The sequence below is a fragment of the Tupaia chinensis genome, unplaced genomic scaffold (assembly GCF_000334495.1).
Source record: "Tupaia chinensis unplaced genomic scaffold, TupChi_1.0 Scaffold139677_1, whole genome shotgun sequence".
NCBI lineage: Eukaryota > Metazoa > Chordata > Mammalia > Scandentia > Tupaiidae > Tupaia > Tupaia belangeri.
In genome coordinates this window covers 70,518-81,709 of record NW_006199558.1, presented here as the reverse complement: position 1 = coordinate 81,709, position 11,192 = coordinate 70,518, and the positions used below count along the sequence as shown (strand labels likewise).

The 11,192-nt window shown below is 34.0% G+C and overlaps 1 protein-coding gene across 1 annotated transcript in view; it reads right to left on the bottom strand.

Moving 5' to 3' along the window:
• Positions 1-11,192, bottom strand: part of PHF14 (PHD finger protein 14) — a 185,003-nt gene that overhangs the window by 106,047 nt on the left and 67,764 nt on the right. Inside the window, exon 13 of the mRNA XM_027765746.1 lies at positions 11,090-11,192. This exon is cut by the window's right edge and continues 1 nt beyond it. Coding sequence (XP_027621547.1) covers positions 11,090-11,192 — 103 coding nt within the window. The remainder of the gene's footprint in view (positions 1-11,089) is intronic.

Below are 11,192 nucleotides of genomic sequence, written 5' to 3'. Positions count from 1 at the left end.
GGAAAGAGAGAAGGGTCTACAACAGGGCATGATAACGGCACAATCCCCAACCTCCAGCCCTCCAGTTTTTCAGGATCTTGAATATGCACATCAATTTCCAGAGTATTTTCAAGATTACTTAAAAATCTGAATTTACAGTCAGCCCTGTGGCTTCCAGAACTCCAGTTCAATTTGCTACCAACTGGGCTACCAGGCTGACTCACACTCTTGCTTTCTCTCTTATGGGAAAAAAATCAACTTAAGAATACTTAAAGAAAGAAAAAATATTTAAACCAGAATTTATTAAAAATTCAACATCTTGGGACCAGCAAGAGGCATAGTGTTTATGGTGCTAGACTCCCATGTGGCCAACTGTGGTTCAAGTGCCAGATCCACAGATTGAAACTCACACTGGGTGCATATGTATACATGCCCAAAATCCCAAGAGGAGAATGGAGGGGAAGGGGCTGCAGTTTGGTCACACACCCCTGGGGGAGGGGCATAATTTCTCGCTTTCTCCCTCTCTGTCTCTCCTACAAACGCACGCACCCTATAGCAAAAATCTCTCAAAAATAACTACATAAATAAAAATTCTACAACCCAACCCTAAACACCTCAATATTTTAAAATGTCATTTTGCAAAAGAGAATTAGTTCATGAAGAAAGACAAATCAAAAGCAAGTGAGCACACCATAAGATCAACATCATTATTTACTAGGATAATACAAATAAAACTACAGAAGAATTTCCGTAAATTTCCATTAAATAGTTAAAATCAAACATACATTAAAAATGCCATTTATTTGAAACAAGACAAAAACAATCTATAGTGAAAAAAGAGTAGTTGCCTTTGAGCTCTCTGGGAGCCATGAAAATGTTCTTGTTGGGAATGGGGGATATGTGTGTGCATGTTTTTTTTTTTTTTTTGAGAGGTTTTCGCTATAGGGCGCGTGCGCTTGCCAGATAGACAGAGAGAGACACAGAGACAGAAAGCGAGAAATCAACCCCAGGGGGGATGGTCACACCGCAATCCCTTCTCCTCCATTCTCCCCTTGGGATCTTGGGCATGCACGCGCACGCGCCCGGTGTGAGTTTTAAGCCACTGGGTCCGGGACACGAACCGCGGTCGACTACGTGGGAGTCCGGCGACATAGCCATTACGCTAACTGCTGGTTCCCACGTGTGCATGCTTTTGTCAAAAAATTCACCAGTGTATTCATATAACAAATATCATATAACAATTATTGTAGCCTATCATACAATAAAATACTATGCATTTTATTATATGTAACTGTTGCCTCATCCCCTAAAAAAAGGAAATCCAAACTACTGAACTTTTTCCATTGGTTGTGGTTGGCAATGTTGAAACTACTTTCTGTGCATTTTAAGCTTGAGCAAATAGATAAAAATAATGCTAAGACAAAAAAGGTACAGAACTACAGGATGAGATCATAAAATAAATTTTGATAAATGGAAACAATATTTCCATAAAACTAATGTTTATATTTATCTCATCATAACTTCACAATTTACAACTTCAGGAAATTTGAACCATTAGTACTCTTTTTAGTTTACATAGTCTGGATTTTAAAACTTTAAAAGACACACGATAAAGCTTTTATAGAGGTACAGCTGTTTGTTTGTTTACCATATTTTGTTATGTTAGATCTAAATTACTAAGATCGTAGTTCAACAAAATATCTATTTTTAAAACTATATCAGACCAGATTGCAGATGGCACAGGCTGCTAAGAAGTAAAAGTTCCACAGACTGGTACCTCAAGGGAGGCCTGGGTTCAATTTCTGGTCCTAACAAAAGGCTAGACATGGTGGCACATACCTGAAACCCCCACACATCCAAGAAGTCTGCAGCAGAGCATCACAAGATAGAGGCTTGCTTAGGCAACACAACAACAACACATATTTAAAAGAACTTGGCAGGACCAGCAGTTAGCGTAATGGCTATGTCACTGGACTCCCACATAGTCAGTCGACCGTGTTTCGAGGCCCAGACCCGGTGGCTTAAACTCACGCCGGGCGCGTGTGCGTGCATTTCCAGGATCCCAAAAGGAGAATGGAGAAGGGATTGCGGCGTGGCCATCCTCCCTAGGGGGTGATTTCTCGCTTTCTATCTCTCTGTCTCTCTCTGTCTGTCTGGCGAGCACATGCGCCGTATAGCAAAAACCTCTCCAAAAAAAAAAAAGAAAAAAAAGAACTTGGCAGGACAAGCAGAAGATGTAATGGCTACACTGCCTGATTCCCATGTAGTCAACCATGGTTCGATTCACAAACCTGAAAACTTAAAACTCACGCTGGGCACATGTGCATATGTTCCCAAAATCCCAAGAGGAAAATGGAGGAGAAGGGATTGCAACATGGCTATCTTCCCAGGGGTTGATTTCTAGCCTCTGTCTCTCAGGTAAGCACATGTGCCCTATGACAAAAAAAAAACAAAAATCACTCTTAAAAAAAAAAAAAGCTTGGGGGGAGACCCGAAGCACAGAGGTTAAGCCCTGTCCTTAGGGTGCCTGATCCCACAGGGCTGATCACAGTTCAAATCATGGCCCCAGAGGTTTAAAACAAAAACAAAAATAAAAAACAACACATCAGGTGCCATGTGTACATGTCCCAAATCCTGAAAGGATGGCAAATCATAAGATAAATAATCTAGGTATGACTTTGCTTCTACTGGGAGGTGCTTTCTTACCTTTTTTCAAGTGCACACTCCCTCTGTTGATTAAAATAAATTAATGAATTAATAAATAATACACATTTTTAATTACAAAAAAGAACTGGATGTGGTAGCATTCGCCTGTACTCTCACCCTGGAGGCTGAGGCAGCAAGATAGCAACAGTGAGACCACCTTTAAAAACAGGGGCTTCGGGACTAGCAGTTAGCGTAATGGCAATGTCGCTGGACTCCCATGTAGTCGACCGCAGTTCAAGTCCTGGACCCGGTGACTTAAACTCACACCAGGCGTGTGTGCGTGTGTGCCCAAGATTCCAAGAGGAGAATGGAGGAGAAGGGATTGAGGCGTGCCTCCATCTCCCCTGTAGGGTGATTTCTCGCTTTCTGTCTCTCTCTGTCCTTCTGGTGAGCGCATGCACCCTATAGCGAAAACCTCTCAAAAAAAGGGGGGAAAAAAAGAATTAAAACAAAACAAAACAAAACAAAATGGTGACTTCAGAAACACACTGGACATGTAACATGTGTGCGTGTATGTATGTGCACCTAAAATCCTGAAAGGAAAGATAGAGGAGAAGGGATTACAGTTTGGCCATTCCCCATGGTGGGGAGGGTGCTTTCTCACTTTCTCCCTCTGTTACTCTCCGGTGAGCATACGCACTCTGGCAAATTTTTAAAACTAAATAAAATAAAAACGAAACATATTTATTATATATATAAAATATATATTTATATGTTTGTATATATGTATATATAATGAACATGGCTAACGTATTACAACTGTTTAAATATCTGTAGCATTTGCTTTAGTTTCTGATTCATCTTTTGGATAAAAGGAAATGAAAAAATACCTTAACTAAACACTGCTCATAAAGTTTTCTTTACATAGTTATTCTAGCACAATTCATGTATTAAATATTGGCATTCTTACAGAGTCTTATTTCTGTTATTAAAGCTTATTCAATTAAAAAGTTTAGCTTATGAGGGTCAGCCCCACAGCACAGTGGTTACGCATTGTGCAGAGCATGTCAGATCTCACATGGCCAGCAGGGTTCAAGTCCTGGACCAAGTGGTCAGAAAAACATGTGAGGGACACACGTGTTTCTAGGATCACAACAGGAAGGTGAACTGAAGGAAAAGAAAATTGAGGTGTGAGTAAGCCCCACTAAGGAGTGTTTTCTCTCTCTTGTTTTACCTCTGTCTTTTATGCCTTCTAGCATTAAAAAAAAAAAAAATTAGAAAGCATACTTTTAAAACATTAATGCAATTAAATGAACAGAGTTTCAAGAATAATAATTTTTCACAACTAAAAATTACCCATAAAGTAATTTCTTTTTTTAAAAAATCAAAATGTTCAAATGACAATAGCTAATGACCTAGCTAAATGAAAGAGAAATTTGTGAACTTTAAATAGAGACATAAAAATGTTAAACACTTTGGAAGGTAGCAGAAATGAACATTTCCAAATTTATTGAATTTTAATTTAAGTATTAGATGATAGTATTGTTTGGTAATCATATTAGAATTTTCTTAAGCAACTGTTTCTTTTTTAACTGCAATTCAAAAAGTATTGTGAATATAAAAAATCAAAAGGATCGTCAAAGTTTAAAAGAGGCCATAATTACATTGCTTTGTTTAAAATTTCAAGTATCTGCTAATGCTTCATCAATATGGACTTAGAATGAATTTCTTTCCTTTAAAGCAGTTAAGGAACAAATTAGGCTATAATTATAGGAAGTTTGTATGTTTTCAGAGATATCCTGCTATGATACTTTATCTTTGCCTTTTACTAGGTTGTCTGAAAAGTCATGATGCATTTTTGCATATAAAAACACAGAAAAATATGTCATGACTTCTGACAACCTAATATATTACATCTAACATAAAAATTAGTAAGATTAAATATCTTCTCAAAGATTCCTTAATGGAACTTCATATTGTTGTGCAAGTCACTGGCTATTATGGAGGGGTTCTTTGTTTAGTAACTTGTGACAAAGACACACAACTATGTGCAAAGATGAGTAAGTCAACATTCAAAATTTCAAGACATTTCAAGGAGAAAAGCTAAGCTACAGCTATACCTGAGGTAACAGTAATCACGTTTGAAGAAAGAAGTATATCACACAGATAGTCAGGGTGACATTAAGGGATACACTTCACCACACTTAACTGAAAGAAATATTAGAAATCTAACCTCTGGTAGCAATCCTTTAAAAAACAATTACTGCACAATATTAAGCAATGACATAAAGATACAAGAAAAAAACAAACAAAATCAACAACAACAAAATAACAGAAATTGTTGGTAGATGTAAAGAAAAGAGATAGCTTATCCAAAAATCTCCTTGTATAAGAAATATCTATTTTCAATGCACTTGAAATTTATGACAAATTATTTTAAAATATAAGTATATAAATAATATGCATTTGTATCATCACTTTACAATTATAAAAGTTCTATATAAACAGGCAAGTTTTATCACCAATAGGAATGATTACTATATGATACATTGCACGAGACATTAATTTAGCAAGTCTCTAATAAAAATAACTCGTTTAAGAAATCTATCATATACAATCCATCTTTTTTTTTTTTTTTAAGGTTTTTACTATAGGACATTTATGCTCCTAAGAGAGAGACAGAGAGAGGAAAGGTGAGAAATCATTCCCTAGGGGGCATGGCCACACCCCAATCTTTCTCCTTCATTCTCTTGGAATTTTGGGTACACATGATTATGTACCCAGTGTAATTTTCAAGCTGTCAGGTCCAGGACTCAAACCACAGTCAGCCATGTGGCAATTCTGTGCCTTAACCCACTATGCAACCTGTTGGCTCTCCAACTGTTCTTAAAAGAGACAAAACCAAACCTTTTTTCTTGTTTAGAGGTTTTTGCCTTAGGGCATGTGCGCTTGCCAGGCTGGGAGAGAGAGAGAGAGACAGAAAATCATCCTCCTAGGAAGAATGGCCACACCAGGATTCCTTCTCCTCCATTCTCCTCCCAGAAAATCTTGGGCACACACGGACACACTTCTGGCATGAGTTTCAAGCCACCAGGTCCAGGAATCAAACTGCAGTTAGTTGGCTTTGAGGGAGTCCAGTGATGTAACCACTACACTATCTGCTAACTTGCAAAATTAATTTTTTTAGGTAATTTAAAATAATCCATTTTAATGATCCTGAAGTTTTATGAAAATAAAACTAAAGTTATAACCAGTTTTAACTTTACTCCCAGTCTCATCAAATCAGTGGGAGAAAACATCTTTAACTATGACTTAGGCAGTCTACAAGCTCCCACACTACTAGGAACAGAAAAATAATTAAAAATAAAAACTCAGAATAATCAGAGAGAAAAATATTTGAAATAAAAGCCTAATATATATATATATATAAATTCTTTATGAATTCTTGCTATTTTTCCTAAGAAATATACAATAAAATTTAATTTTTGAGAGGGAAGCATTCAGAAGCCAAATGTTTAAAAAAGAAATAAATAAAAGTTCTAGCAACTTTGTTTAGAGACCAATTTGACATCCTAACCTTGTAACCAAAATGTTTCCATACCTACATAATCTGCTATAATACTCAAATAAGGAAGAAAATTTGGCAAGCATTTAATGGTGCAGAATTAGCTATAAAATAAAATAGCTTGATCGTTCCTGCAATGCTTCTGAATAATGACCACAGCACAAGATAAAATTAAAGATTCTCTAAGAAGATGTATGGATTCAAGAGTTCTTGTTTAAGGAAACCTTTTTTACCTTACTTATCTCTCATTATGTAATAAAATGAATCACATCGATCTTATATCTTAAGGTGAAATTTGAGTTTAAAAGCTTGATCTTGTGGCCAGCAGATTACATGGTAATTAAGGTGCTAGACATCTACATGGTTTCAACCTGGTGGCTTGAAACTCGTGGTGGGCACATGTGCGTGTGTGCCCAAAATCGCAACGCAAGAACAAATTGTGTCCTGCCCCCCCCCCGAGGTGATATCTCACTTTCCCTCTCACTATTTCTCTTTCTTTCTCTTGTGAGCTCATGCATTCTATGGCTAAAACCTAATTTAAAAATAAATAAATAAACATAAAGTCTTGATCTTATTCCAAACTTGACAGCTTGGTTCCTATTTCCTTAAGTAATTCACAGAAAAAAAATAAAAAAGAGAGAGAGACTAACATTATGTTCTAGTGGCATAAAAGCAATTCTGTCTCCTTAAACTTTTTAAATATCTTCATCAAATATTTTGTATTTTTAATAATTTTATATATTTTAATAAATTTATATTGATTTAATTTGATATAGGGTTAAGTTTTAATAGTAAAAGTTTTTATTAACAGCTAAATAATAACTGAGTCATTACTCAGATGGAGTTGAGTTCATTTTATTTATCAAGCATTTATCATTCATTTACTAATAATTTATATAGTATTAAATGTGCTAGGAATGGTGGGAACAAAAATAAACTAGGTATTAATGAATGGGCCCATGGCCACCTCTAACAAAGAATACTTATCGCAAACAGATGAATTTCTAAAAAGATTTCACGATTCCAAGACAGTCTCAATTTGCCCTTCAGCATTTAAAATGCACTAAATAACATTAAGAAATATATGTATATGAATTTTAAAACTTTTATTTATTCTATGAGGGAGAGAAGCAGAGAGAAAGACCAAACCCCAACAGGGTCTTGACACTTCAATCCATGCCCAACCTCAGCCAGCTCCAATTCAGAGGTACCTATAAGCTGGCATACTCAAGGAGGTCTCTGTAAACCCAGAATCTTCCCACGTAAGTCAGTCTCACAGGACATCATGTTTTACTGCTACATCACGATCTACTTGCAAAGAAATATACTTTTAATTGAAAACTCAGGTAATTTTTCATTAAAATTTTAAAATAAGGTGACAAAAATGAAACATTTTTAAATTCTATACGGTAATAAACCATCTTTCTCACTAAGATCTCAATAATTTTTGTATTTCCCAAGTCCAGAGAAAATAAGTCAGTCTAATCATTTTAGAGAATATAATGATAATTCAAATTTCTTTTCTTATTCTGTTTTCATTTGTTTTCCTTTGTTCATGATAGACAGCCTGCATGAGCATGTGCGAATGAGAGAAAGAAAGAAAGGAGCACCATCCAAAGGCTCTGGTCACACCACATTTCCTCTTCCTACAGCCCTCCAGTCCCTTGCATCTTGGGCACTCATGTGTCTGCCTGGTACATCTGGGGCTGACTGAGCTGGGGATTTGAACCACAGTTGCCATGTGGGATACAGCTTCCCCAGAACAACACATAACCACTGCACCATAGACCCCAAACTCCTTTATGCACCCTGTATTCTAGAAATAATTGGATACAAAAACAGGTCATGTATATTCTGAGAGGTAAAAAAATAAGTATTTATTATTACTGGAAACATGTTACCAATTGTGACCCTTACTTAAATGTATATGTATATATATAAGTATGTATATACATATACACACACTGTATTGTCCTGATATTTTATATAGAAGGAGTTTTACTATCAGTTGGCAATTATTCACAAAGAACCTAATGGAGTACAGTACGATAAGTATTATTTACAGCAGAGGGGAAAACTAAGGCACATAAATGCTAAGTTACTTCCCAAAGACCTAAGAAAAACTTACAGACAAAACAGAAAATGACATTTAGAATCTATGAATTATAGTTTACTGGTAAACTACATACAATTTGCCAATGATATAAAAGACATGGTACACATAAGTTCACATATAAACACATACAAATAACTGAAAATTCAAGGAAAATAAGAGGAAATTTTCTATATAGCCTGAATTACATAGAGAAGTGTGGTTTCAAAGTAACAACTGCTAAAGAGCAGGTTCTAGGGAGTCATGTACATTAGTTCAAAGGAACTGGAGAAAATAAGCACAGTAGATTCAATAAAAAATTATTAATTACAAACCAAGAAGTTTAATTTTATAAGAGACTTAATAGATATACACAATAAGCTTAATTTAGCTTTGACCAAGCATTGAAATATATCTTTGGAGAAAATAAAACCTTATTAAAATACCTTAAAATTAAAGTTTAAAAAAAAAAAGGCATGTATACATAATATTTGAGATGTAAGGTTATCATGAAAGTGCTGATTTGGGGTAGGGTTTCAAACAATAACAGTGCCAATTCCGAAATGTACAAGTTGTTTAGGGAAAATGGCAGATATTACTTATAAGATTATTTTTATTAAATATATAAAATTATACATAAAATTATTTTTAAATTTAAGAGTGATAGTGCTTAAAGTGAATGCAATTTTTAAAAGAAATATCACATTATATCCATAATACATTTTATGGCATTAATTAATATCCAGCTTATCTTGCCTTCAAAAATACTAATATATAATATTTATGAAATACCTTATTTCTTCTTCATTACCCCATTACAACCTTTGTAGAAAATCTTAAGAAAGCAAAATCAAGAATGGGAACTTCATATATTCATCATTTCTTGAATAATAATAGTATCTTTACTGTCCAGAAGACTTTCACAAACTTCCAGACACTAGTTTATTATAATGATGAAATCAGAAATGAAAATTTTATAACAGAAACTAATGAAATAAGGAAGAATAAAACTACTCAAAAACCTTATCAAAATTAGAAGATATCTGTAGTTCAAAAAAAAAAAAAAACCCTGAAATATGTGGGTTGAAAATGACTTATAATAATTATGATTTTGTAATAAAAATAATATTCATTTCCTAGGTTCTTTATTTCAAAAACATAACAAAAATTGTATAAAACAAAAACCGTGGTAAAAACATACAGCAAAAAAGCATGAATATATCTAGTATCTCAAAATAATAAAAAGATAGGTTCAAATAATTAAAAAGAGGATCACAAGCTTTCTAAATTTTTAACTACTGTTTCAAATTAATCATAATTTTTAGTTCCAGCCTGAAAAGAACTCCGTTGGATTGAATTTTGTTCATTATTTAAGATTCTTTCTTTCTTTTGTTTGTTTATTTTTACTGTTTTATGTATGTCATTATATTATGCTTATGCTTGGAATTTTGTTTTTGACATACTTCAAAAAATTATCTTGCAGCCAGAACTCCTCATGTATATCAACTGAACTTGGAGCTACTTTATCCTAAAATTGAATGACCTCACTAAAGCTCACATATTTTGCATGAGCTACTTCAAAAAATATTGGCCAAATGTTATTAACCTTCTTAACTTTGTGGAAGCACTTGTATTTCTCCACTAGAACTTTGACTTTCAACCATCTTTCTCAAAGACAATTAAAAAAGAAAAAAAAAAAAAGACTCATCAATTTGAAACTGCGTGCCTTTGAGGAATTAAAACAAATATATTGGGTTGTCGGGAAAAGCCATGATGCATTTTTGCATAGAAAAACACATCATAACAACCTAATATATTCTTAATTCAAGTTATATTCTTAATGTTCTAAATAAATATCATTTTTAAAGAAAACACTTAAAATCATACAATATGTTTGTTTTATCATTTTACGTTTATTCTTTTTGAAATGTTTCCTGTTTCCACATTCATTTAATAGAGCTTTACCGAAAGACAACTTTGAAAGAAATCAGAAAGGGCTCCTTTACCATAATATAAGAAGAGCCTTTGTGCCACTTTCATTTAAAAGACAGATACCTTTTTTTTTTTTTAAATGAGCTTTCTTTTTGTTGACTTACCCACTCCCCCCAACTCATCCAGTCTTTAAGCAATTTCTTCATTTCAGCCAAAGAGGTCAATGGCTAAAATTAGCTTTCTCTGAACCCTCAGGAAAAGCCACTAGGCAGCATCTTGATTAGTTTAGTATTACATTTGATTAAAAAATAAAAGTACCAAACAAAAGAAACAAAAAAGGAGAAAATAATCAAAATCTATCTAGGCCACCTTTTCACCTTTCTTTATTTCATAAGAGAGAAGCATTTAACACATTCATTTTGATAAACAATAAGAAATGCTAATTAAACACTTGTCAATAAAAAGTCTGTCTTATCATCATTACTAATAAGCTTCAACTTTTAGAATATGCTAACAAAGCTTAGTAACTTTGTCTTTTGAGATAAAACATAATAAATCTTAGTACAAAGGGTTTAGATCAAATTATTTTTGTGGCCTCTTTATACAGAGTATTGTCAATTTCTCTTGTCAAGAGAAAATTAAGTCTCTTGTGTTCAAAATCCAGATCATTGCTTTTATTTCTATCTAAATCCTGAGTATAACCAAGTATGGCAATTTAATAAGTGGATAGGATCTATTTCTTAAGTACTACCTCAACTAAATAAAATATTATGAAAAGCCCTATACTGTGATTTTTTTTCCCATTTTATCTGTGATATAAAAACAATGCATATGAACTTAACCCCCTAATGACAAGGCCATGGCATCCAACTTACCTGACGAGATTTTCATTGTCTCCAGTTCCCTTGCAAGTTGCACATTCAGTTCTTAAGTCTTCAGACTTGGGCTTCTTTTGTAACACAGACTGCCTTTGTCTTC